Source organism: Anarhichas minor, unplaced genomic scaffold, assembly GCF_050575085.1.
Source record: "Anarhichas minor isolate MPS153535 unplaced genomic scaffold, ASM5057508v1 ptg000007l, whole genome shotgun sequence".
Classification (NCBI taxonomy): domain Eukaryota; kingdom Metazoa; phylum Chordata; class Actinopteri; order Perciformes; family Anarhichadidae; genus Anarhichas; species Anarhichas minor.
This window is the reverse complement of record NW_027466453.1, coordinates 8241089-8268608: the sequence shown is the minus strand read 5'-3', so window position 1 is coordinate 8268608 and position 27520 is coordinate 8241089. Positions and strand designations below refer to the sequence as shown.

At 42.3% G+C, this 27520-nt stretch overlaps 1 protein-coding gene and 1 long non-coding RNA gene across 4 annotated transcripts; one reads left to right on the top strand and one right to left on the bottom strand.

Annotated features, from left to right (window-relative positions):
• Positions 1–641: 641 nt before the first annotated feature.
• Positions 642–12161, bottom strand: LOC142943521 (uncharacterized). Of its 2 annotated transcripts, XM_076085083.1 has the most exons (8): positions 11489–12161; positions 6940–7036; positions 5857–5913; positions 4220–4413; positions 3917–4099; positions 2695–3544; positions 2321–2471; positions 642–2179 (listed from the first exon to the last, which is right to left on the bottom strand). In XM_076085083.1, exons 1-7 carry the CDS (start codon positions 11552–11554, stop codon positions 2338–2340), a joined length of 1581 nt encoding a protein of 526 aa, XP_075941198.1. In that variant the 5' UTR covers positions 11555–12161; the 3' UTR covers positions 642–2179; positions 2321–2337. The 2 variants fall into 2 exon arrangements, with proteins under 2 accessions (XP_075941198.1, XP_075941204.1); XM_076085089.1 differs by lacking the exon at positions 11489–12161 and having other exon boundaries at positions 6944–7036.
• Positions 11516–27441, top strand: LOC142943536 (uncharacterized). Of its 2 annotated transcripts, none has more exons than XR_012952084.1 (2): positions 11516–12411; positions 22358–27441. It is a non-coding gene; the product is annotated as an uncharacterized LOC142943536 (long non-coding RNA). The 2 variants fall into 2 exon arrangements; XR_012952083.1 differs by having other exon boundaries at positions 11516–12462.
• The last annotated feature ends 79 nt before the right edge of the window (positions 27442–27520 follow it).

The window sequence follows — 27520 nt, the reverse complement described above, 5'->3', positions numbered from 1 at the left end:
GTTTTACCCTTCCTTCAAGAGTTTAGAGTTTTCTGCTTTGGTTCAGACTAAAATACCAAAGTAATTGGATTGATTGCTATCAGATTTGATGCAGACATCCATAGCGTTTAGAGGGAGAATCCTACCGACGTTGGTGATCCCCTGACTTTAGCTCTAGAGACACAATGAGCGTGTCATTTTTGGACAATAATTAAATGCCTTGACAACTATTAGATGGGTTTCCATGAATGTGCCACAAAGGGATGAATTTCAATCACTTTGGTGATACCTTCACTTCCTCTAGTACGATCATAAGGTCAACATTTTAATTTGTCAAAATCTTTTGTTTATGACAAAATACCAGCAAAACTAATGGCATTCCCATCCGCCATCAGCATGTTAGCATGCTGACGTTAGCATTTAGCTCGAAGCATCGCTGTGCATAAGTACAACCTCGCAAAGCAGCTAGCATGACTATGGACTCTTAAAATAACTGAATGAGCTTCTTTCTAATTTGTCTGTTGCTCATCACGTGTTGATATTCATGGCCCAGTGAGTTCCTCTGAATAGCATGTTATACATTTCATGACAAAACATTTGGAAGCTAATTCGTGGATATAGAAGAGAAACTGGTGAAAATGGAATAAAAACACAAAACAAAGTAGATTTAAGCACATCAGCTTCTTATACCCATATGAAAATAGCATTAATTATTGCAAACATTTTGTTTTTTTTTGTCATAATAAAACAGACAAAAACAGTAACAGTTGTAAATTGGCATAAAGAACGTGTGGGTCATGTTTTCAATAACTTAAGATGTTTGGCCGATTATGGGTTATTGTACACAAATAGCATCAACAGCATGTTGTACACAAATAGCATCAACAGCATGTTTCCACAAAACAATGTGTTGTAGATTAATAAAACAGTGGGGGCACGTAAAGAAACATGTGTAGGTAAGGGTTTCTTTCCCCTCCTCCCAGAGTTTAAAGGAATATGATTGTTTCAGTGGAAGAGAGACATGTCTTTATCAAAGAGAGAAAGAGACAGAGACAAACAGATTAGTTCTTCTACATGAGTATTGAGATACATGACAGCGGTGTAGGTGTGGGCCCAAGCCCTTACACACACAACACCACACTCTTAGTCATACAAAACAAACACTTTTTTTGTACATAGAAGTTAAACACTGCATGATCCTGGGAGGACACAGAAGTGTTTGATCTTTTTTTAATCTTGCTGTCTTAAATTTCTGTTTGAACCACCCAGCCATCACGAACCACATCTTGTTTGTAGTATGTTGTATAAAAAAAGTTAATCCAAAGAAAATGGCAGAGATAAATAAATAAGAAACATAGCGCGACGTCAAGTCACAGGTGTAACGCTATCACCTCGTATTCAGATAGCACCTTTTTCTTCACACCTGTGATGAGATTTTGAAATGCAACAATTTATGTTTTTGTTCTCTTATCACATCTGTGTAATTCCAGTGTTTGCAATGAGTTAAATATAATTAAATACGGTTAATGAGAGACCATTGCTGTTTTACGGAGATATCAGGCCTTGGTACGGTAGATCTACACAGCCTTATCTTCCCAACACTGAGCCCCTGACTGCTCATTTTAGTCAACATCACTCGTTGTTGCAGATGATTGTTTCTAAGATTATCTGATTAAAATAAAACAGAATCTTCAATGACACAAAAGAGTAATGTCCATTTTCATGTCCATTTTTCCATCAAATGTCCTTTGTCGTCCATCTGATTGTGGCAATCGAAAAAGTCTTTCAGCCACAGACTTTGTCATTTAAACCCCATATAGACTTGGTTCTGTCATTATCTAAGTGCAGTTTCTCTCTGTTGATATCAAAACAAGGTTTCAAGAAGAGTTTTGAAATTGCACTATTGTCCACAGTTCTACAGCGATGCCGTTTCAGTCCCCCACAGGTTCTGTGCTTGAACACAATTTGTAAGTGTTCATACCAGCAACTGTCGTTGTCGAGGCAAGCGAGTTTTCTTGACAAGGTCCACCTTTTATTTATATTCCATTTTCTTCTTACCCTCGTCTTACTCCACACAGGTGTAGTTACAGGTTCACCAGACAGTCATTAGTAGTGTTACGGAGTGAATAAGTACTTATATGAAGGGAGTCACTCTGCTTCACCTCTGGATCCACGAAATACACCAAGTTCACTTGGTGTCCTGGGGGGGAAACATAGGAAGACGTACTTTAAACTTCATAATCAGAAAATAGAAATATTACACTCAGTCATTGCAATTTAAATGGTTCATAAATGATTTCAGTATGTTTTTCTTTATTATTTAAATATTCGGTAAACTCACTTGGCTTTATTTTAGCTCTACATTAGCATTGCTCTCATAGCTGCCTTGCTGATTCGTTTGCGATTCTTCCTCATCCTTTTCCTTGGACGGGCTGGGGGTCTGGGGCCTGCTGGAGCCGATGGCTGCCGTGTGGTAGTCGTAGATGTTGTCGCTGTTAAAATAGGATTTACATGTTATTAATATTACCAAAAATATTTTGCTTTTTTTCTTGCTTGTTATTGTGAAAATACTTGAGTTTAAAATGTACAATGGAACAACCGAGAAAACAACACTTGGTTTTCTTTTAGCACATCATTTACTGACATGTATCTAAATGCTGGTATTCTTATTTGTGTTATTTCTATTAACCCAAAGTATTAAATAATGTGTCGTACCTGGATACTGTGTTGTTGTTTGCAGATGATGATGATGTTTACCATGCAGGCGATGTTGGCTATCCCTTTCCTTTTCTTTCTGCCTTTCCTCCTCTTCTCGTTTCATCTGCTGCTGTCTCAGTATCTCCTTCTCTTGGTCCAGCCTCTTGTGGAGAAGTAGAAGCTCTTTTCTCTCCTGCTCCAGTTTTTCCTCCTCAATCTGTAATATCCTCACCTCCTCAGGAGTGTCATTGTCTCTCCGTTTCGCCTGTTCTCGAGGCTCCGGATTTGGCTCTTTAGTCGCTCTTAACCTGCTCCCAACTCTCTCACTGGGCGCCTCAGTAGGACTGAACTTGGCTTCAGGATTCTGATCACCAGGGTGAGAAGATCCACTCGTGTGGCTCTTTGAAAGTTTGGATTTGTCGTCTTGCCATAATGGACTGTGTGTTTGCGTGCCTTCGTCCCTGCTACCGTTTCCCTCGTTAACCTTCCCTTCAGTGCTGAGGAGCAGCAACCCCTCCCCACCTTCTACCAACTCGTTCTTTACCTCCACGCCAACATTATCCACTGAGGAAACAGTCTTGTTGCCATCTGAGATCCTTCCATTTTTCTTCTCCACATCCTCCAGATTTTCAGTTTGGTCTTTAGTCCCAAGGAGCCTGGTGGCATTATGCGCCCAATGTGGAGCAAAAAGAACAGCCTCTCCGGTGCGAGATGTGTCTTTCCCAGCCAGGCTGTACCCTTCTTCGGGCTGAGTGAAGGTGTCTCCTCTGGGGCTCCAGTGCTGCTCCAGGAGGTCCTCCAGGTTGGCCCTCTGGTTCTGCTTCAGATCATCCCACTGATGGAGTTCATCCTTGGAGTGCACCTTGACCTTTCACAATAAAACAAAACAATATACAATTCAGCTAAATCTCAGTTCAGTTCATTAATCCTACACATTCAGTGTATCAGTCACACAGAGAGTAGATAGAAAATATAAAGTATGTGTTCTAGACATTTTTATGATTTTTCAATATAGTTATTATCTAATGGTAAAATATAAATCAAATCTATACATTAAAATCAACCCTTTGGATTATTACTACATTAACCAACAATAAAGCCATGCAAACCATATAAACTAAGCTCTTCTGGTATGTGTTGGACATGTGTTGGATATCTACATTTACATATCCACAAATATTACTTCTAAAGCATTCACCCAGCAGCAGATTAGCAATGCAAAATAGCATTCATAATTTACCTGTCCGTGTCCTTGGCTGAGTGTGTGGTTTCGATGCTGGTGGTTGTGCTGTCTGCGCGATGATTTTTTCTTGGGCACAGGAGGCCGTGGAGCCGGCTGACATCGGCACTCCACATGATCGACAACTGACACCACAGCTTTAGCGTAAGTGGGTCTTTTGTTGATGTACTCGATCTTCGTTACCTGCAGAGGTTGGCAACAGTGGATAATTCTGAGTACAACACAAACATAGTTCAGCCTTACATGTGTGTGTGTTTTAGACTTTTGTGTGCTGTATGTTTCTGTGCGTTTCTGGTTATTTACCTGCAAGTATCTGGTGTGCGTGACGACAGGGACGCACTGCAGGCTATTGGTGTTGCAGCAACCAGAGCAGCGCTGCACCTCGACGCATGGCGGCCATAACAGGAAGTTAGCATTGCTGCGGTCTAACATCGCCCTGGTGACCTCAACCACCTCTGTACGAACTTTGCATAGAGCCTGCTGAGCCGGCTGGGGATCTGCGGGACGAGATATGGACTGAGTTTGAGCATGGAGGGATTAAGAAACAATGGACTCCTGAGCACAGAGACAAAATTATTTTTGCATCTGTTTAACGCATTTTGCTTCTCTTTATGGTAATTCTGCATCTCTTTGTGGCCGTTTTCCGTCTCGATGTGGTCATTTTGTGTCTTTATGTGGTCACTAATGCGTCTCTTCATAGTTGTTTTGCCGGTCTTTTGGTCATCTTGCATCTCTTTGTCGTCGCTCTGTGTGTCTTTGTGGTTATTTGGCGTCTCTTTCTGTGACATTTTGCAGGCAAAACTCAGGGGGCCCCTGACCCCTTGGCCCCTGGGCCTCTGCCCCGTAGGCCTGTTCAGTAATCCATCCATGAGTGTGAGTATGACTGTTTGAACTTGTGTTAGCATTATTATTCGCTATTGTTAAAATTATCATTCTATTTGACTATTAAGACAACTAACCACTGACTTTAGCAAACCCCCTCCCTGTATGTGAGTGTGTTGAACCAATAAGTAAAACATCTACATGCACATGGGACTCCTTATGATTTGCTCCAGAAATCTAAACCCTCCCAAGTTGCTAGGAGCTGAGCTTGTGGCAAATATGAGCAGCCTAATTACTTTCAATCCCTTTGTGCGGACTCATTCGTCCGTAGTGACTCACCTAGCTTGTTTGCATGTGTATTTATGGGATGACTGGTTTCTAGCTGTTGTTGAACAGAATACAAGCAGGTGAAAATGAAACTCATGCATTTCAAATGAGTAGATATGTCACAGCTTCTTCTAATCAGACTTATTGTTAATATTGCATTGTGTTGGTCAGTTACGGAGAAACATGAGGGAATTTCATTCCACAAAGGTTCACTGTTCAACGAGACTGTTCAGTTTGAACATAGAAGGCCACATAAAGAAGATATTTGGCATAGTTTACACGATGATTAATGTAAGGCCATTAGTATCTCCTCGTGCTAGAGGGAATCTAACAAAGTCACCCAGACTGTTGTAAATTGGGGTCGAGTAATTCAGACATCTGCTTTATTATGATAGTGGAAAAAAAAAAGGTTAATGCGAGGAATTTTACCGTGTCACTAAAGCCATACTTGTCACATTAATCAACTCACAGGAAGGCGGACTGAAAACACCCGCAGCCCTCCACTAATGAGGATGGAGTACTTTTACATTCATGAGGAAAATCAGGAATCCTCCATGTCAGCACTACAACCTTCTATTAACCCATTAATAGATATGAATACACACAGATGTATCCTCACAAAGTGTCAGCCGTACCATGATCATTTTTGAGAGCCGAAGAAGAGCAATAGCAGTGATGTCTCCATCTTATGTGATGTACAAAAAATTGACACCTTGATCACAACCAGAAACCAGTTTTTCAAATGACACTGTGGGGGAATAGAAAGGAAGGAGCGGGGGGGGTTAGCTCACCGAGGCTCCTTGGTAGTCTATGAACTCCATTGGCTGCAGAAGTCTCGTCCTCCTCATCTGAGACAGAACAATAAACAAACACAGCATTTGACTTACGTAAACACGGCAACTGATTTATGAATGGTCCGTTTTCGCCATGTGGTGTATGTTTTATTCTAAGGCCCTCTAGCGCCCTCTGCATGTACAGAGAGGAAACAGTCTTTGCATGTGGACAGGGGAGGGGGAGACAAAGAGGGTGTGGGGGTAGCTAATGTGTGTGTGCTGTAGATCATGCACATGCACAGAGAGAGAGAGCGAGAGAGAGAGAGAGACTTAGACCTAAGTCATTGTTGCCATTGTTGTTATAATTCTTACTGTTTACTTCCATCTGTGTTGCTAAGATCATGTATCCTCTCTGCTCCTTGTTATAACTCCATTTGTTTGTCCGAGTTGGTTTTATCAATCGTGATGTTTACTTATCACAATCAGGGTAGAAATGTAGCCCCTTATTATGATGTCTTGTTAGTTTTCAGTTAATCACTGCATAGCATGTATTATTTAGTGAACTCTTGATTAAGTTTTTATCATCGCAAGCTACAAATGACAACGTCTGCATTTATGAGAAAACATCGTTACATAAGTGAGTATTTTGATTTTTGTTGTCTGTGCATCATTCATCATCACTATTCATGTGTTGTATATCTAGAGTGTCGCCTTTGCTTGATTTCAAAGCATTTTGCACTTTATTTTGAAAGGATACTCGTAAGCACAAAGGCTGCGCAACGCTCTATTGCACTCATACAGAAACATATCATCTTATGTAATAATACATAATGATAACTCACTATGCACTGCATGTGTTTCTCATGAAATTGTTGCCTACATATCTGATACTTTCTGCCTTAGTGTCTTTGCATTCTAAACAATGTTGCCCAACATTTTATTTGTACAATACAGAAAATGAAGAATCCCACCAGTGTTATTAAGGTTAAAATAAGATGTGAACAGAATGTAACAGTGTTAGGATCCATAATAACAGCCCCAAAATCTGAGTCTGGTTTGAGCGTATTATCAACAGTGATATCGGAATGCGCTGGTCTTTACCTACGGAGTCAGTGAGCAGCAGCAGCTGAAGGTCCTCTATGGAGGAGATGGGGCTGTTTCTAACCAGCTCCACCAGGGCTGCAGGCAGAGGCTCCCCCTGAAACACACAAGTATTTACAAATTCACATAAGAGAACATAAAAACAAGATACTCTGGACTGTTTTAGAACATGACTATGGGAAAAGACACGAAAACATTTGGACATTCTTTCCAGCGTGACTATAAGAATAGCTACTTTCCCACCCTGTATTCATCCTGCATTAGACATTACAGAGTTTCCCAAACAATTCTCTCTGAGGAAATGGAGTAACACTGCAGCACGTCTGCAACAATCCACTTCACAAAGTGTTTCAGTGTGTGTGTGTATCTGCTTGACTGAGGCACAATAGGTCTCAAATTGGCAGGTCTTTAAATACAAAGACTAATATAGATTTAGTTTTTAATGCTCTCTGGGGCAGTGGGGTTTGTTAACATCAGTGAATTCTGACTGTTTGAGAGAAACAAACAAATGCTTTTTCTTTTACTCTTCAAATCTTAAATGTCCAAAATGACCGATTGGGCCTTTAAACATCGTCCTCGCTGACTTGTTCTTTTTATAGAAAACTCTGTGCAGCGGATGTCTCTTTAATGTGTTGTTAATAGTTTTTGGAAGACAATAGGGTTTTATAGCATGAAGGATATAAAAAATATCAGGTTTCTGCTCCACAGGAATTCATTTCTGGTTTAGTTTTTCTTTGATGATAATAACAAAAGGATAAGATAACACTAGCCTTATACGTAAGCATCATGCATTTGATTACATATTTCCATACCACCACACCAGAAACCAAGCAACAGCTCTACATTGTGATTCTATGGACTGACTGTGGGTTTAACCCCCCCCCCCCCCCCGGTCATTACTGGGCAAGAGAGCTGAGAGGGTGAGGGGGTATTAACCAAAGCAGACACACAATGGTCACTAAGAGCAGGGTGAATGACTATTGGCGTTGTGTCTTCTCATCTGCTAACATTTAGGGGTCAAAGGAGCCAGGAAGGAGTCAGGAAATGGGGGAAGGAGTGATATGGAGAGGAGGAGAGAAGGGAGGTGCATCTGAAAAAAAGAGGGATAATAGATGAATAAAAGACGGGTTAACGTGGACAAGGATCAGACATGGGTCGGGACACTTCCTCACATTGGTTTAAATGCTGCGGACGTGCTTCATTTGCTTCGTCATCACACGGTGAGATGGAAGCACTAGTGAAGATGATCTCAAGGGAGCAAAACGTGGTTAAAATACAGTTTGATGTTATAGTGCAAGTCCAGTCCAGTAAACTGTGTGCGCACTGCCATTCAGGTTCTGGAGAGTATAATGAATCCCTATGGGGACGCAGGTCTTAGCTAAAGGAAGCAGCCATCCATGCATGGACATGTATTCCCATCCTGTCCGTACTATACGCCATTGACTGTCCCCCATTGTTGGTTGGCTTTTCACAGTTAAATCATACAGCGGGGGGGGGAAATGCCTGCTGTATTACACTTACATCTCTGCTGCAGAGCCGTCGATGCCCCTAAGGAGCCATAATGATGATGATTTCTTCCCTTTGCCAAACGTAGCGAACCCGCCTGCTTGGCTAATTGTGTGTGATGTTAATTATAGGATGTGTGCCTTTGTTAACAGTGGTGCCTGCTGTCATGACGATTTGTGTCTGAGCAGGAAATACTAAATAAACACTTTGGTTCCGATAAACAGAACAGATGTAAACAGATTGAAAATCCACAGACGATAATGTTCCAACGTGCAACTATGGGATGAGGATTATGATACGTTCAATATAGCAAGATAATAAAAACGCTGCTTGTAGGGGAATTTCATATGACCTGTAGTTCAGTATGAGTATGAGTATGAAGGGATGATATCAGTGAGCAACACCAGAACTCTATTCATTATGAAGGAGACAGCTGTCAGACAAGTGTTGGCCTACTGTCAATCTAACACAGAAGACGTTCAGCAGTACCACTTCTTAGAAACTAAGAATGTGACGATATGCGATAAAAAACACTCAAGATATTTAAGATGTTTGTTTATTTCTTAGATCGTATAAGGTTAAGTCATTCCTGTTTGTTTATTGCCCTTTCAAGAGCTTGATAACCATAAAGAACCATAATGTTCCTCTTTTATTGTCATGAGAATTCCGGTTGTCCTGTATACGTTTTGCAATTTGACATGGTTCAGAAAACTAATTTTTGACATAACCCGGCAACGCATCGCCTGAAATCAAGCTCCCATCCCCTGAAGGTCTCTTGGACACATTGAGGGATGCCAGGTACAGGCAGCAGCTGCAGTGGCCAGGGGAGGAGAGGGAACGTCTAATCCTACATAATTAGGGGGTCGAGATTGCTGCCGGCGCAGCGGCGGCACGTGTGAGGTTTCACATGTCGTCACTGAAACGGCGCCTGCACGTGCACAATACTGGAATGTGTGTATAAACGTGACTTTAATTAATTCCTTTGTCAGCATTTAAATCTGAGTTGAAAAGGCGCCGGATGCAATTAAAGATAATGACGATTTTGTGTTAGCTAAGAGTAAATGTCTGGATTCCTCTCTGGTGGTCCACAGTTGAATGAATATGCACTTCATACATAGGCACACTTTTAAACTATCACTCACTCTCAAGACTCTCACGATGATGCTCTTTTTTATGTGATTGAACTTTGCATACAGACTCCATCATTTCACAGCTGCCATACCATAACTTTAAAATTAGACACGGGGAATTCCAGGCTGTATACCTCAAAGCCGTTGTAACTTTCTCCCTCTAAAACACTTGTCCTGTCACATTTGACTTCTCTTTTACATGTGGTGCCTTCACAGGCCATAAAATGAAAAGACGGGTTGATGACAGGAATTTAAAGTCATCCATCATAGTTGTGTTTCACCGTTAATCTACCTTTACTGTATGCGAAGTAGTCAGGGTGATGGTAGATTACATGCAAACACCAAATTGTTTAGGTTAAGTGAATGAAAGGAGGAATGAAAGCACTTAAGCACGCCAGTTCACATTCTGCAGGAAGACCTGCTTGTATTTTCCCTTCTTTTATATTGTTTTTACTTTCATTGAAAGCTAATCGTTCAGAAGTTACTCAGCCCTGGGTGCAATATCCAAAACCAAACCCCTCCTTCTGTCTGGATTGAAAAAAAGGCAAACTCAGTTGGGCCCTCTTGTTTGACTTGTTTAAATATCCACTTCCCATGACTGACTTGTTAACTGTGTGTGTTTTGACCCCATTTAGTTTTACAAGTGGCTGACACTGGTGTTTCACTGGTCGAGATGAATTTCCTGGGTCGCAAACACAGATGGAATCAGAACGGAGGTAGAAATACATATTATATCTGATTCAATGTGCATCTCAACCTTCGTCTATAGCTATTCATTTGGGCAAAGATGCTTTTTTGAACTACCATAATGTCAGTTAAGCCTCACTTGACCTCGACAGGACCCTCGCTTAAGTTTTGTCTTCCTGCTTGACCTCAGCAGACGGTCAGACGTTGCCCATTTATCCTTATGTCACTATTGCCTGTTCCTTCTTGAAGAAAATACTACACAGCAGATTTTTATTAGAACTGAGCAGCAGTGCAGAAGTAAATTACTGGCAGTGGAAAACAACACTGAGTATAATTGTCAGCTGAAAATGTGATGGGGTTCTGCATTTGTTTCGATGTGTTTATACATGAAAAATATTTCACACCTCAACACTTCATTTTGCCTCCAAATATATTCCACTGTGGGTGTGAAAGTCAGAGAGAGAGAAGAAATGTGTCACTGCAACCGTGTTCACTCCTGGTTGTCTAATTAACATCTGGCCTCTACAGCAGCGTGTCACAGTGTGATGCTGTTCACTGACTAATTTATGGACTCAACATCTGGAACAGCAGCCATGAATGCATCCCTTCACCATGTGGGGCATCCAGCTGTAAAAGAGCCTTCTCGTGGCTAACGAGGCTCCTCACCCACAGGAGGACGACCTCTGCGTGAGTGGGCCCTGGGCATCCATTCATAGAGCCATAATGGGAGGAATAACAATTATTTACCCCTCGAAAGAAGCAATAAGGGAAAGCCTGTATTTTATTATAAGACCAGACTGGAGCAGGTGCACTAACTCCAAAGTTTAAAAAAAGAAACTCCTGGATTTGGTTGTAATGTTGGTCTGTGTCTTGTGTTTATGAGGAAAAACACTGCTTGACATATTTTACTCAAATGTAGCTCCAAAGGATAATAAAATAGCCAACATTAGAATTATATGACATAAAATGTAAATCAACAAGCATATACAGTCAATTTTGAAATAATTCTTGTGAATAGTTGCAACACTCTCACATAAGTTAAGGGGTTTTAACAGTAGGCCATATAGGTCGTTATTTGCCAGCATGCTTTAATGGCTCGTGTAACAATTTCCAATAAAACTCACATGGTGCTTCACGTTATAATAATAATTGGTATAGTATGATAGAACTTGAACACTAATAGCATCTCCAAAAGTCCGTCAAACTGTGAAAAGCTGCAGACTCACCTCGGCTACGCCAAACCGCAGACACGCCGCCAGCAACGCGAGCAGCAGCTGTACCCACGAGCTCATCTTGCTGCCCAGCCTCGAGCCTCTTCGACGGACCGGGCATTTATGGAAGCGCGAGAGTCCCTCTCTCCTCAGCACTGCGCGCGGGGGGACAGCGGCTCGCACTGCGGAACTGCGCGCGCGTAGACGGTCTGTCTCCACTGTTTGTTTCTCCGGTAGAGGTATCCGAGGAGGAGGGAGAAGAAAGCGCTCGTGCTCGGTCAGCGGCACGCACCTTTAAAAAAAAGGGATCTCCAATGGGCTGGATGAATGATAAACCTCCACGTTTTAATTCAGGCGCTTTGTCTTCAACGTGATGTCCAGTCTTCTCTTTTTTAGTCCACCTTGCGCACAAGTGCGCGTTTTAAGGCTAAAAGCGCAAGAGGTTACCAAAAGACCTCATGACATTTCCGAGTCACAAACAAAACTATCCAGGACACTCAGAAAGTGAGGAAAGTTTAAATTACTCCACAAATGTCCAGCTTTCTGTAAAATACAATATATCCAATTGACTTCTCTTGTCAAGGGTCTCTTTAACCGTGACGTGTTAAAAAAAAAAAACTCACACGCTAAAAGTCTGAAATAACGTCGCAGGTCAGCTCGCTGGTTTGCGGTCCTCTTCTTCCAAGAAGTCTTATCACTAAGCAAAGCCCCGTGTGGCTCGGTGCCCGTCAGCCCTGGACCTGCCTGATTACGCAGTGGTGGTGGTGGTGAGGGGAAGAGCACATTTCCAAGAGTCTCTCTCCCGCCCCCTGCCTGAAGAATGGGTGATAATCTGCGCACAAAGAAGCGACATCAGTCCACAAACGTCCGCCTCGCAGCAGCCCCTCTGAGCAACGTTTCCTCTGTCGTGAATCAGTTATGCAGATCCAACGGACCGGGTTCGTCTGTTGATCTGAATTCTGTTTCTGCCACATGATCTGGTTTGAAATGTTAGTATTATTAACTCTGAGGGTGTAAAAATATCAACTGTCAGAGCGTTTGAGCAGTGGTCCTAAAGTAATACTGCAGTGGTCTTTTCAGCCATTGTATGAGGTACAATAGATATAGTTTGAGGTAGTGAACTTGAATATGTTCCACTTAATGTTACTTTATGTACTCCACTATAGCTACGTACATTTCAATCTAGCCACAACACCAATTTGACAAACTAAAATTGTTACATGTTAATTAATCTGTATTAGTAATCCAATAATATGTGATAATTTAACACTCAGTCATGTGTCTGCAGACCAGCTACTTTATTTATACTATCTTAAGCACATTTATGTAGTTTTACTTCAGTAAGATTTTGAGTGCAGCACTTTTAAAGGAGTACTTTCCCCATTGTGCTACTATTGTTACTCATGCTGAAGTAGAGGATCTAAACACTTCCTCCCCAGTTTATGAGTGCACAAACCCCATGTTACAATTTATTCTAGAGTTTATAACAGATGACACATTGACAAATGATTAAAAACAACAATGGGTAAAGGTTAACTTCAAATAACTGTCTAGAAACAATCTTCCATGTCCAATTTTCTCATTTATGAACAGTGAGACACTTTGCCATGTCGACCCTTTAGTGTTTATGTGACTTTTCACTTCAAAGTTAAAGATGTATGAGCCACTGTTTTAACTCGTGAATGACTTTATACAAAATGTGCTTAAAGCAGAGTCCTCACTTATGAATAACCCATGACCCTAAATTCAGCCTATTGCATAACGGACCTTTATGCAGCTACTATTGCTGGAGAGGTCACGGGGATAGTTGCCATGCCAACTGACTCCTCTTGTTACCTCAGCATCACGGCGAGCCGGGCTATCGGGAAACAAAAGGTGTTTCTAAATATCACAGGGGTTATTCTCAGAGTCCTGACCTTTGACGGTCACCCGTGTTTAGGGAACATTTTTAAACAATGCCCGACGGTGACACTGCACGTTTAAACTCAGCCGACCCAGGCCCCAAAAATAGTTTATCAGCCTGCCAACCTCGTGGACCTGAAATGATACGGGACAGGGGGGGGGGTAAAGAGCAAGAACGTTTTTTATCATCAGACACAAACATTTGAAAAGGTGAAGCGCAGTAGAGAACAAAACTGCTCAATAAATTCATACATGGTTTCTGACTGAAGGCATTCGAGACGGATCCTCAGACACCACTGTGCTGTAGCTACGAACAATGTCCCAACGGTCAGTGAAAAGTCTTTTCTTCCAGTTCAATCATGGCCCGGTGAATAATAGGATGCCATTGTTTTTCTAACAAGAGTGGATGGAGGAAACAGCATGAGCTATGGAGCTATATTTACACTCCGTTTCATATTTGCACATTTGGCCAAGGCCGCTGGCAGTATGGGGTAGCAATTGTGATTTAGGATGCCGGTGTAATGCAGCGCTGAGGAAACGCTGGTGATGTGAAGTGAAACGGTCAAATTGTACAACAAATCTTTTTGTAGATGTAAAATATAGCTTATTTTGCCTTTCGCTCTCAGTCTAAAGTACCGATATTTCCAATTTTTGAAACTCAAAATACTTTTTAAAACATTTACTCTCTTTTACTAATCTACTTTTTTTTTTACTAATGGAAGTCTGTAGACATGATCTTGGTGAGTGAAATATGGGCCTGATATTATAATGTATACCAGGGGCTGAGTTTAACTTCTGAAAAAGACAGCTACAACTAAGGAGTTTTGTTAATGTTCTTCCTCTTACCGATGCTATCAGTGTTGCCAGTTTTACGACCCTGTACGCCTCAAAACGTATATTATATTATGCCACCACATGAGTGTGTGGTGTGGTTGGGTTTCGAAGGCGATACGAGGAGGAAGAGGAGGACGAGGAGGAAGTGGAGGAGGAGCAGGTTCTTGACTAGAGGTAGGGATTTTCCAACCAGTAGCGTCATTCGTCTCATAGGCACACACTCACACACACACACACGCTCACACCTGCGACTGTAACATCTCACCACAACCGCAAAGAGAGAAGGCCATCCATCATGTTCGACAGAGGCGACAACTTAAAAAGAAACATTCATAGAAATACTGTACATGCACCAGTAGTGTGTGTGAACACATGTATCTTAGGAAAGTAACATTATTATGCATGCATGCAAATACACTCTTGTATGTGCACACACATGCACCCAAATGCACACACCAAATACGCACAGACTCATTGAAATTGCACATGAAAAGCATTCACACATGTGAAAGCACTGTTGTGTGGAACACATTACACTCCCTCAAATGTTGGCTCACACGCACGCACACACACACGCGCGTGTGCGCTCACTGTCCCGAGCTGACAACCAATTTCAGGAGGACAGAGGGCTCTCTATGCCTAACAATTGAGTGAGAAATGACAGTACTCGCTGAAATATTTAAGAGCTTTTCAGAAGATCCGGAGAGGGTCACAGCACCCTGAACTAATCTCCTGTTGAACAAAGATGCCATTTGATTTCATGCGTTTTTTCCGTCGTTGGCTCAGAAGCTTCAGCGGTTTATTTGACGCAGTAATCGCATAGTTGGGCGCTCTCCCCCACGGTCGGCTTCTCTGGAGGAAAAACATGAATGTACTGTATTCGTGTTGCACAAAAGCGCCATGGGTTTTTGTGCAACATGTGGGTGCAGGGGTGCACTTCTGGCTGCTGTCACACGCATCAGAGTTGAGAGGGGAGACAATTGACCCTCGATTAGTCGCGGGGATAGACTCTCTCCGGCGCGTGTGTCCCAGAGATAACAGAGGATCATGTAGACCAAATGGACTTATGGGAAGTCATTAGCTGGCCCCTAGAGCCTCGAGTATGACCGCTCACCCCGACTCTCAGGTTTCCGCAATCCCAGGGGGAGGAATGTGACTGAATCAGATCAAAAGACGAAACAGGGGTAGATTCAGGTGCAAGAAAGACCCGTGGCTGATTTATTCACATTCAGCAACAGCATAGGCACACATAAAAAAAAAAACATACTCTCTGAACAGTCAGATCCGAGTAATAATCCGTCTTAGATGAGGGACTTTTATAGTGATCGACCGTTGATCAGTTTGCCAGAGTTAAAGCAGCTGAAGGCCTTCGTGTCTCAGCAGGGATCTGTCACCAGCATCTAACGAATGGGTCTGAATGAGAGGGACTGACAGTGAGGAATTGTTGGAATGCACTCTGCTGAGACGAGGACGGAGAGAGAGGACGGCGTGGAGAAAAGAAAGACAGACACGCTGAGGAAAGACAAAAACACACAGCAAATCTATGTGAAAAAATATATATTGGGGTGCATGTCTGAGGGCAGAACACACAGATTAGTCGGTTTGTCTCAGAGTGCTTCTGGACGAGCGCTAACAGCAGTCCCTCGGATGTTTGTAGCCCTGCTGTTGCAACCGAGGCTGATTTACAGCCGTGTAAGTCTCCCAGCTGATATGGACTCGATCAGGCTGCATCCTCTAACAGTCTGTACTCTTCATGCATTGACCCCACATAACTGTACCATCATGTTTTAAGTGTTTTAAACGGGATGCCTAACCTTCAGTAACTCATTCGTACACAAGCATATGCAACACTGACTTTGTAATGAAAACTGAGCCGAAATAGCATTTGTCAGGACATGTTTTTCTGGCTGGATTGATCAAAGAAAATAGCCAAAGCTTGTCCTGTAATGCGTGTTACATAAGTCTAAAGGCTGCAAAGCAAAAAAATGGCTTGGGGAGATTTTTTAAAAATATATATACATTTCTGATGTATTTCTCCAATGGCAGGTTTATGGGCGAGGATTCTGATTCAACTTTTCTCAATGTAACCGACTAATTCTTTATGCTTTCTTCAAGCTTTGCCAAAATTGGGAGTATGTCGTCAACTCTCTTCTAAATTAGGTTTTATTTCTGTTGGATGAGCATACTGCTGACACTAACAGATAACAGTGAGGATGGACCACACCAGGCTGCAGAGCATAAACACCTCCATGAGGAATGCCTGGTTTTGTTCAGCTCCAAGAGGCTGTATACAACAGCATTCCTCTGCCAGCCTCCCCTCCCTGTCCTGGTTCACAGGGGACTTCCCTGCTTTCTACTGTACAGAAACTACTCTAATGAATTCCATGTAGGCCTACCATTATAATAATAATAATATCTGTGTCAGAAATAAACGGCATGCACAGGTTCCTAATGATTTACCTCTGTCTGACCTATCCTCTGCCATTCATGAGTCTGATCCTTTATTCTCAAACATACTGTAGTTGTCAATCATAAGCCACATCTATCAGCACTGAGCCCACTTATTGGCTAGTCCCTCTATTCCAAAGGCCCCATTGCAGTAATAGATTAAAAATGCACGTATCAGCGCAAACCTAACAAGCGAAAGGATGTTTGCAAAACGCATCAAAGTGTCTCTCAAATCAAATTAGATAGATTTTATGATAAGCTTCATCCACTTATTTACATATTCATCATCTTTGTTTTTAGCCAAGCTAGTGTCTCCACCACTTCGGTCCAGACTGAAATATCTCAACAACTATTGAATTGAACCTCTAAATTTCATACAGACAAAAACTTGGGCGATCCCACAACTTTTCATCTAGCTCATCAGCTCAAAGCAACTTGAACAATGTGGTGTTAAGTCCTAAATGGCAAAATGTAAACATACAAACTTGCTAAACAAAGATGGTGACCACGTTAAACATAATGCTGCTAAAGCTCTGCTGGACCGGTTTAACCAAAAGGGCCCAAGACCTCTGAAGGGCCGAGCACACAAGCTAAATATCCGGTTCACTTAACATATCCACAAGTGCTGCTTGTAGCCTACTCACACGGTCCGACTGACTTCATGTTTGCACCCCATGAGAAGCAACAGAAGGCTGGTAAACCAGAAAAAAAGAAGAAAAAAATGTATATATACATAAATATACCTGAAATACATTGACCACTACAAATTGAGTGTGTACTTGTGTGTGGATGGTATTATTCAGTTGCTGGATTTTTGGGGGAAAAACATAAATATGGTGTATTCTGTATTACATAGCTATTCACTGGCTTCACAACAACCTTGAGAGCAAAGTGAGTGGAAAGGCCAATGTGGGACAGTCAAGCGTGTGAGGGAGTAAAGGGGGATGACATGTCAGACAGACAAAAAGGCGGCTGGGATTCACCTCGTAACAAAAATAGATAGGGAAACAGAATAAGAGAGGGAGGAGAGGGAGACAGGGTTACAGGTGTATTTGTAACGGTCAATCTAAAAATGCCTCCATGAACTTCATTTCTCTCCGGGGCTTTTTTCTGCTAAGTTGCTGAGCCTCCTCCCAGTCATTCCTGTTTACAAGGCTGCTTCCTGATGACGTTGTGCGGAGTGTGTCATGGTCCGTCATCTGGTATTCCTCTCAGAGAGCGGCACAGTGTGCTGTGTGTATGTTTATTGATTGATCCTGTCCTATATTGATCCTGAGCTTTTTACATTTCATAAAGACTTATAGACTATAGACTCTTTCCTTCCTCTGATTGAGGATTCCTAACGTCAACCCTTTGGTGACATGATAGCTTTTCTAAACCTGTGGGCCTCAGCCGTGCTGTTTGTAGGTTACACATCCTGGAACAGAGGACATGACATTGTTCTCTGACTTCATGAAATGACAAATTTGAAATTGTTGATCTAGCTGTCATAACCTGACCCCTGGGGCCAAAACAAAAATGGGAAGTGGATGTGGAAATGCCAGCAAATTTGAAGTGTCTATTTTGATAAAGGAAATTGACCAAAAAAAAGTGTATAGGTTGCAATAGGAGTGAAGAAGTGCTTTGGCATGTGTTGAATACAGATTATGTGACGTGTGGGTGTAGAGGTTTTGTTTAAAGTCACCTTCAATGCAGTAACGAAAGTAAAGTAACGACTAGAGCAGCTCACTGAATAATTAGTAAAGTAATCACTTATTCGGGGAAGATGAAATTCAATTAGAATTTGTATCGCACCATATAATACAGAAGCCGTTCAGAGTGCTTCACATAAAAACAGCAGAAATGCGAAAAAATGTGCACGTTAACAGAGATATCCATCCATATATAAAGACACGTAAAAATATATAAACATGCTCAGGTACAAACAAGCTTACTGTAAAAAATACGGTGTGTTCATTTCAGAAAATGCTTGAGTGAAAAGGAAGGTCTTTAGTGAGTAATTGATCACATTTATTAAATAACTTGCCGGACACTGTTTATTGGATTAAATGTGTTAAATTGTGCTGTTGTTGCTGTTTTTGTATCTATTGTTATCACATCTGCATGGCTGTCTGAAATGTCTGCTGTCATATGGTCCTTCACTTGTATTGCTTGCTTTATATTTTTTTTAGGCCGAAAAAAACGTGAAGTTTGATCTTCGTGTATTGAATTTGCCTTAATTTTATCAGTAGACATAATTCTATCGTTACACAGTAGACATACTGACACTGCTATTACCTTTTTTAGAGGCATAAAAACGTATTGTTGGTCAGAGGGGTAACTTTCTTTTTCTCCATTTAAGTACCTGCTTTAACAGTCTACAAACCTACCGTATTTTTCGCACTATAAGGCGCACTTAAAAGCCTTTAATTTTCTCAAAAAAAACGACAGTGCGCCTTGTAATCCGGAGCGCCTTATATATGGATCAATTGGTTAATTGGTTGATCCATACTGGTTGTACACGGCGCTCTGTCAAAATGTTTCAGTACGACTGGTAAACTACAAAGCCGCACCGCGGTAAACACCGGTACTGTGCTTACTCCTAGTCCAACACCACTTGTGTGTATAAAGACCCCAAAATGGCACCTTTCAAGAGACACGCTTACGACGCTGAGTTCAAACTCAAGGCTGTCAGCTACGCAGCCGAACATGGGAATAGAGCAGCAGCGAGAGAATTCAACATTAATGAATCAATGGTACGGAAGTGGAGGAAGCAAGAAGATGACCTGTGCCAAGTAAAGAAGACTAAAAAGAGTTTCCGAGGGAACAAAGCGAGATGGCCACAGTTAGAGGACAAACTCGAACAGTGTGTTGTTGAACAGAGAGCAGCAAGTAGAAGCGTCTCTACAGTCACTATTCGAATGAAGGCTATATGTTCATAGTAGCTTCTATTCTATGCGCCTTATAATCCGGTGCGCCCTATATATAAAAACAGTTCTAAAATAGGCCATTCATTGAAGGTGCGCCTTATAATCCGGTGCGCTTTATAGTGCGGAAAATACGGTCCTTAGTAACTATTAACCAATAAGAACCTTAGTGGGCCATATGCATCTGTGTTAAGTCTCTTAAATGGAAAATAAAGAGTCCAAAGATCCACTGAAAAAGACATGAAATTAAAAAAGGAGGCGGCAGGTAATTAATGTGACACGCCCACGCTTGACACCTTTGTAATTTGGCAGCACTGCTCTTTGTTGCTTTGCCATGCAGCTGCTTCACCGAAAGTTGAAAATCCTTAGAGCACCGTAAATTACACAGATGTCAAGTCCTCCGCATAGATTCTTTGACGGCTTTTATACGGTGAGCGTGTGCACACCTGCATTCACAGCCACATGCATAATGTGCTGCACAGACGTGCATGTGCACACGCATTTAAACTGGATGCACACGCACACCTAGCCATCACTGCAGTCCACACACGCTGCAAAGTCTCTGTCCTTCTACGGTAGCTCACACATACTCAGCAGCACGTTTTCATACTTTGGTTGAGCCGAGGACCCTGTAATCAAAGCAAACAATCAGACAGGTCCAAACAGCACAGGAGTGGTGCACCAAACTGCATCCGAAAATGCCTTAAATATCTCTGCTGTACCTGCTTATTAAATTATGAAGGTAATTACTTATCCAATGGATTTGGCGAGGGGAGAAGGAAAATAGCGAGCAATGTTGCCACTTTCTGTCTCGGTGACTGGAGGTAGAAAAACAGGTATTCTGGGTAAGCAAAGATAAAGAGAGTGAGGATGATATACTCTCACACGGGCATACATTTATTTGTCTGATACCACAACTTTAAAACGAAAGCTGGGGATATTTTCAAAGGATAGTAATGAGATTTTGGTCAGATAGAATTGGTTCAATGAGAAATTTGCTGCTAGAAGTATCCTATATATCAAGCCAGGAGGACAGGTTCAGAGCAGGTAGGCACAGAGCAGGAGGGGGGGGGCAGCTTTTGAATAAAAGGACATAATGATTTAACAGGGGAGGAGAGGAAATGAGAGGAGTGGTGCTAAATGAGAGGGTGAGAGCGAGGCCTTAGTTGTTAAAGAGCTAGGGAGAGTGGAAACGGGGAAATCCAGGCTTTACCTCCCAGAAGTCAGTGGCGGGAGGGGTGGAGAAGGGGAGCACAGGGGGGGGCTGCAACTAACTCTTGAATGCCAGCGAGGGTCGTTGAGTACACAAGCGCTTGGCGTCTACTGCAGCAGTGATCTCCGTCCCCTCCTACTCCAGATACAATGAAAATTGTGTCTGCAAACAATGCCATCTGCAGAGACGGAGTGGGAAGGAACTTTGGAGTGGCCCGGTTCAGCTGCATGGCAGCCAGGGAACTGTGTCAAGGATGTGATGTCTGGACAACTGAGCAGAGCCTCTGTGTGCCTTGTTTCTTAGGCAGGGCCAGTCTATGGTGTGTCTCTGTGTTACTTTGTGTCAGTAAGTCTGATTTGGGTTTTTTCTACATAAATAAAGTGATACAAAAATATATTTTGTATCACTATTACTGTTTTTTTTAAATCTTGTATTGTTTGTGTCCTGCAACAAACCTGTATTCTCAAAGGCGTCAGTATGCTTCTCTCTCAAGTTATCTGTTTTCATTCCTTAACCAGCTACTTCAGTCACTGTTTGAGTGCAACATATGAATGTGTTCCAGGATCAAATGTGAGCCAGTATCCCCATATTTCCAACCATCACTGATTCCCACCCGTCTCTCAGCTATAAAAACTTCTGCTTACAAATATGTCGTGGGAACTCATTTTCTTTTTGAGCATACCACCACCTTAAAGACACTGCATGCTGAGGTCCTCTACTTTCTGAAACAGTGGCTGTGGACAGCTGGTTATGATGACTAAATTTAGTCCAGATAATGTCATGCTAGTTGGCTCTCTTTCTTGTCTGTACTGTATGCTATATTCAGTACCTTGACTTCCTGTGCGATATACTTACATTACAGAGCAAAAGTGCAACAAATACGCTTGTTTGCTTTGTTGTCGCGAGTTAGTGTCGAAGATTGATACCACTCTCATATTTGTCCGTAAATATAAGGCGACAGCCGGCAGCCGGTTAGCTTAGCTTAGCATAAAGCAATGATTCTGAAACTCTTTCTGTAATTTACTTCTTTGGAAGACGAAAAAATAAAGCCGGGGGGGGGCAGTTAGTTTACCACAAGCACAAACTCTTGAACGAATAGCACTATGGCCTGCCCAGATGCAGGTAAATAGGTGGAAAGGTATTATTTATTATTCACTCCAGCAAAGTTTCATAATGCCCAAAATCAGCCTCACTAAAATAAACAACATCAAAGAAGAGCAGAGTTTCTGGCTGCATCTTCTGTGAGGTCTGAATGAAGTCATGGAAGGACCAGAATGCCCTTAGTGTTAAATTCTCCACCTCTCTTAAACCCTAAAGAAAGGGCGTCTTTGGCCAAGAGGTGAAATGCACCAAGCTGCTCTCAATACTTAGTTAGAAGCCACTAATCACACTCTGCTCAGCAGGTGATCTGAATATTCCTCCAATCAACTCAGGGGAATTGTGACGTTCAGCTAAAATGAATTGGGGGAAAAGGGAAATGACAGCAAGCACCAAAGAATGAGGGGCTGCGTTGGGTCTCATGATGTCAGCTGCCAGAGTTTTCAGACATAAAATATATACTGTTCTCTCATTTTAAAACAGCTCTGGTCCCTCACAAACCAACTTCTTCTACAGCAGCTCAATCTCAATGATGCCACACTGACGTATAAACCGGAACTCTCTCTTCCTGGACTCCACATGGCTTCAACGGCAGCTACTCTCTCTCTCTCTCTCTCTCTCTCTCTCTCTCTCCTCTGTGTTTAATTCCCCTCCTCATCCTGCCTCTCCTCTCCCTCTTCTTCCTCTTCCCTTCCCTGGGTTTGTTTGTTCTCCCTCAGCTCCCAGGTGTTTTCCTGCACGGCTCCATGTTCCGCTGAGCAGAGGTGCCGCTTAAGGCTCCTCTTCCGCTCTGACTCAGGTACAGCATACCGCTTCCCCTTACTGCAACACAACACACTGATCAATATACACCACACACGTGTGACACACTGGTCACATATTGAAACAGAGACATAAATCACACATACTGTAGTAGGCAAAACACACACACACACACACACAGCCTTATTGCAGCTCCCTCCCTCTTTGTCCCTCATCCAACAATAACACAACAAACCTTGCTTCCTGTGCGTGGGGGAACAATAGTGGGATGGCTTTGATGGCCAGAGGTGGTTTGTGGTAGATACTCCCTTATCGGCCCCAACATCAGCAGATCAGCTATAGATCCTGTCAGCATCCTACTGTGTGGAACGGCTTTATCGTTTAACCGATGTCAGGATGTATGGACGACGTGCCGCTGCATTAACAGACAGCACTTTTAAAAAATGGCTTGTTGTTGCAAGTGTTGTCCTATGTGCTTCAGGTGATTTGAAGAGCGTATGTGTATTATTGTGAATATGCCCATGCTGGCCAGTTATGTAATGTGACTTTGTAGAAAATGAACCACTCCTTTGCGCAAAATACTGACTATGTGTGCAACAGCTTATTTTTAATTCTATAGTTTTGACTTTGTATCATTTACAGTTTAATTCCTCCTTAACAGCAGATTGTGTGTGTTACATGCCTGATTTAAAAGCATAGTTATATGAGGTACTTGCACCACTGTCAGTTGTAATGTAATTAAAGCTGCGCTAACGAATATTTACCAATTGATCAAATTACTATGAGGTGATAGGGTTTCGTGTAGTGATGAACAAACAGAGAATCAGCATCCAACTGTTTCCCACAGCACTAGGAATATTTTAGCGCCTTTCAGCTATTTTTGGAGGGGGGGGGGATTGTGTTATAGTCAACAACTTCCCTGTTTTAGTTTAGTTTCATCTTTTTCATTAGCTATCTTTCCAGCAGCAGGCAGCTGTTTTAGCAAAGAGCGACTAATTGATGAACATAGTGGAGCATTTAGCACCTAAAGAGCAAGTTATTTCCATCTGGAGTTGGTGGAGACCAAAACAGACCTCAAAGAAAATTAAATATTGGATTTCAATTTGTTGGATGGCCAGAAACACAACTCTAAATAAATTGTTCTCAGTGTTTGCTAGACGTGTAACTGTTATTAATACTATCAACAACGTAACACACTGATATTGTACCAATGTTGTGTTTACAGCTTCACAGTTTCTCTCAATAGCTGTTGTAAAAATCAAATATTGTTATAGTATTTTCTTTAATGGATATAACTCTATCTTATAATCCTATATTAGATGCATTTGAATCCCTGAGTTAATAAATGCACCACTCTGGCACATATTAGTGCTACAGACACTAATAACACACACGTCCTCACAAGGTTAGAGAATACATACAGGGGTATGTGGGACATTGCAAACACACACACACACACACACATCAATATACCTGCATCATACAGCGCTCTGAGTATCAGTATAGGTAAAAACGATGAAAGTACATAAAGACAAGTAACCTCAGCAATGCATATCAACTAATCACACACACACTCACTGTCCTTCTCTCATTTCTCTCATCTGTTGTCTCACTCTCTCCATGTGTATCAATACTACCATTGATTCAATGAGCCACGGGCGTTACCGGGGTCAGAGCTGTGTTGGGATATCAGTTGCCCAGGGCAACATCTTCATCGGTCCGCCCCCACATCCTACATGAAGCCCCTGTCCCTTTTGTCCATGCGCTGCACTGTATACCCAATGATGCACCGTGTGTTTGTGTATATCACTATGGAGCTCCGGCTGACAGCAGCTGTGTACGGCTGTTTATGTGTGTGTGTGTGTGTGTGTGTGTGTGTGTGTGTGTGTGTGTGTGTGTGTGTGTGTGTGTGTGTGTGTGTGTGTGAGAACGACTGCGTGGGAGAAAGGAGGCGATGAGTCATAGCACACATACCAGCAGGACACAACAGCTCCCCCTGTTGCCGGGGCAGGGGAAGCCCCGGAGGTGTGGGTGTATTGTCAGGGAGAACAGAGCTGACCGTGACATCATAGGACGTCTCGCTCCCACACCAGAACGGGGGAGAAGTTCAGGGAAGAGGGGGGACGAGGACCAGGGGGGGACAGGTGGAGGCAGTGGTTCTTTCTTAACGTTAGGGTCTTAACTGGTGAGAGCAGAGTCTGTCACTCATTCCTGAGTTGTACTAATACTTTGATAACTGCAGCTTTCATCAACTATTAACTTTTATGAATGAGCCTCGCTGTTCAGTCTAGTTTTTTTCTGGGAGGATTTAGCGAAAGCATTGATTGAGAAGTGATGTCGAAGGAAGAAAGTTATTATTATATTACTGTTGGATCTGGGTGCTTTTCTGTGCACTTATGTTAGAGTTGACATATATGCGAGATCATATCTATTCATTCAATGATGATATCATTCATATGCGTTACTAAAACAATTTGTTGAATGTGTTTTAATTCTAGTACTTTGTTGTTTTGTGTTTTTTTTTGTTGATAACAGGAAGTGTGGGTTGACAACACAAATACGACCTAAATTATTAGTACTACTTAAGTAGTACATATAATTCAAATTTCCAGTATTTGTTTTCTAAATTACTGCATTATGTAGGTCATTAATAAATGTATTTAAAAAGGCACATGCCATGCTGCTACATGTCATACTGTTGCATCTGTTTTTAACATTAAATAACGTCACACATAGGCTCAACTGGTGATTTCAAGAGTGTAGTAAACTTTGGATTCAAATACTGAAATCAGCAGCCCTGAGCATGTGTGTGTGTGTGAGAGGGGGGGGGGGGGGGGATCCAGTAGGTGTGAAACAGCATGCATCACTCTTCAAGCCTCTGTACTTTGTTGTACACCGGCCCAGTACACTAAAACACAAGCACACACACATTTATACACAAGGACAGGGCCCTCACACGCGCATCAACTCATACGCTCACATGCACGTGTGCGCGCACGCAGCAGGGAGAGGAAACTGCAGCACAATGATAAGGTCTGGGAACACAATGGGCTCAGCAGTGCACAGACAGAAGCCAGGACCAGTTTAGCTCTGAAAGGTCAACAAGCCTCTCCAAGCTTTCATTCAGTTCCCCCAGTTATTATTGTTCCAACATTATAATGATTACTCTGATGGCCTTTATTTTGCAAATGTGGGAGCCATCCGGAAATACCAATGAAATATGAAAAAGCAGGCCGGACCAGCGAAAAGAAAAAAAGGTTACTTATGTTGGAGGGTGAACTTCTTTGACGTCAAGTTTCCCATGGCCCGGCCCGGCCTTGGATTGGACTTCAGGTTCATCTGAGATCTCTGGTGAGGGGCCAATTGAATGCACATCTGCTTTTATCCACACAACAGACAATAACTCCTGTCATGATAGTGAAGGTACTGTTTGCCGAATGTGTCCTCTGTGCACCCGCACAAGTGTTATCAGTTACTCTGCCGGCTGAGACCTCTGCTCAGGCTTTGACAAGAATTCGTTCGGTCATAAATCCTCATCTACCAACAAGAATGGTAAAAGTGTCATTTATCCCACCCAACGGGTGCAACAAAGCTAACAGGAGACTCATGAAGATGTCACTCAATTAGTCTGTAGACGTCCACAGTATTGAGAAGAAGGCCAATCAGCCAGACTGACTCAAAACACCTGTGTGGCTTCAAAACATATAGGGACTAACTGACAAAGTGTGAACACGTGTAAGATTAAAATATACTTTAAAGCTGCACCTTGAGACTTTGTGCACCTTCAAACTACAGTAAAAATAACTTCATTGTGTGTTTTTCTTCCAGTACACGGATAAGATATTAATGCATTTCTCAACAAATATCCCTAACTTCGTCGTCATCTTTCTTATATTCCTGTAACCTAAAAACTGTACAATTAGGCCTCCACATCAGCAGGACAATTTTCATCATATGTGACAACAGGGATAAAATAACAAAAAACATGCTTCCTGTATTCTTTATGTGCGGTGAAATCTGCTTATTTCTTGCTTTGCAAATGTGACACATTAGGTACCGCGTGGCATCGATAATGACGTCTTTGTCGCCTCACATCGCATAGAATGAGCCTGTGACGAGCCTCTCTGCTGGAACTGCTGATGCTGCATCAAGACATCAATTCAGCCCACGAGTGGCGCCGACCTCTCGGGTCCGTCTGAGCGAACGTCTGACTGATCCTTCAAAGCAATGAAGGAGCAGAGCAGGTCACAGCCCACTCCGAAATGTCACGGCCATTACACAATCCCTGCCCGCATGTATTTTCTCTGTCGGGACACACCAGCTATACCCCTCTGACCGCTCTGAGGTCCTCCAACAAGACAAAAAGGTCAGGACATTAGAGAGAGGAGAATGGACTCTGGCATGCATGCCTAGCATCAGGCAAAAGGTTAGCATGCAGAGTGGGAATTTGGACAATTAGAGAATGACCATGACCCACTCTCTCTGACCTTGATGCTGACTTATTGATTATGTCACAGTTATTGTGGGTAAGTGACCTATGAAGCTCTGCTTTCAAGTCTGGCTTTGTTGAACTGGTGTGGTGAGTGAGCAACTGGACATTTGAAGAGCCCAGAAGGGTGGCTCAGATCACTGTCATACGACGTGACGAATCATCATCATCATCAGAAGTCACCGTTAATGGTAAAACTGAACACAAATCATGGATTCTAGAGTTTACTTTTTTTGTGTCCATGAAAAGAAAAGAAAAAAAGTTTAATTTTGTTTGTAATTCATGTTCCATGCCAATAAACCTGACCTCTGCCCAATCACTTTCTTTTTCCCCTGGAAAACGTTTACCAAAGCTCCAAAGAAAGGCAAACCCCCTGGGACAAACAAAGCTTAAGA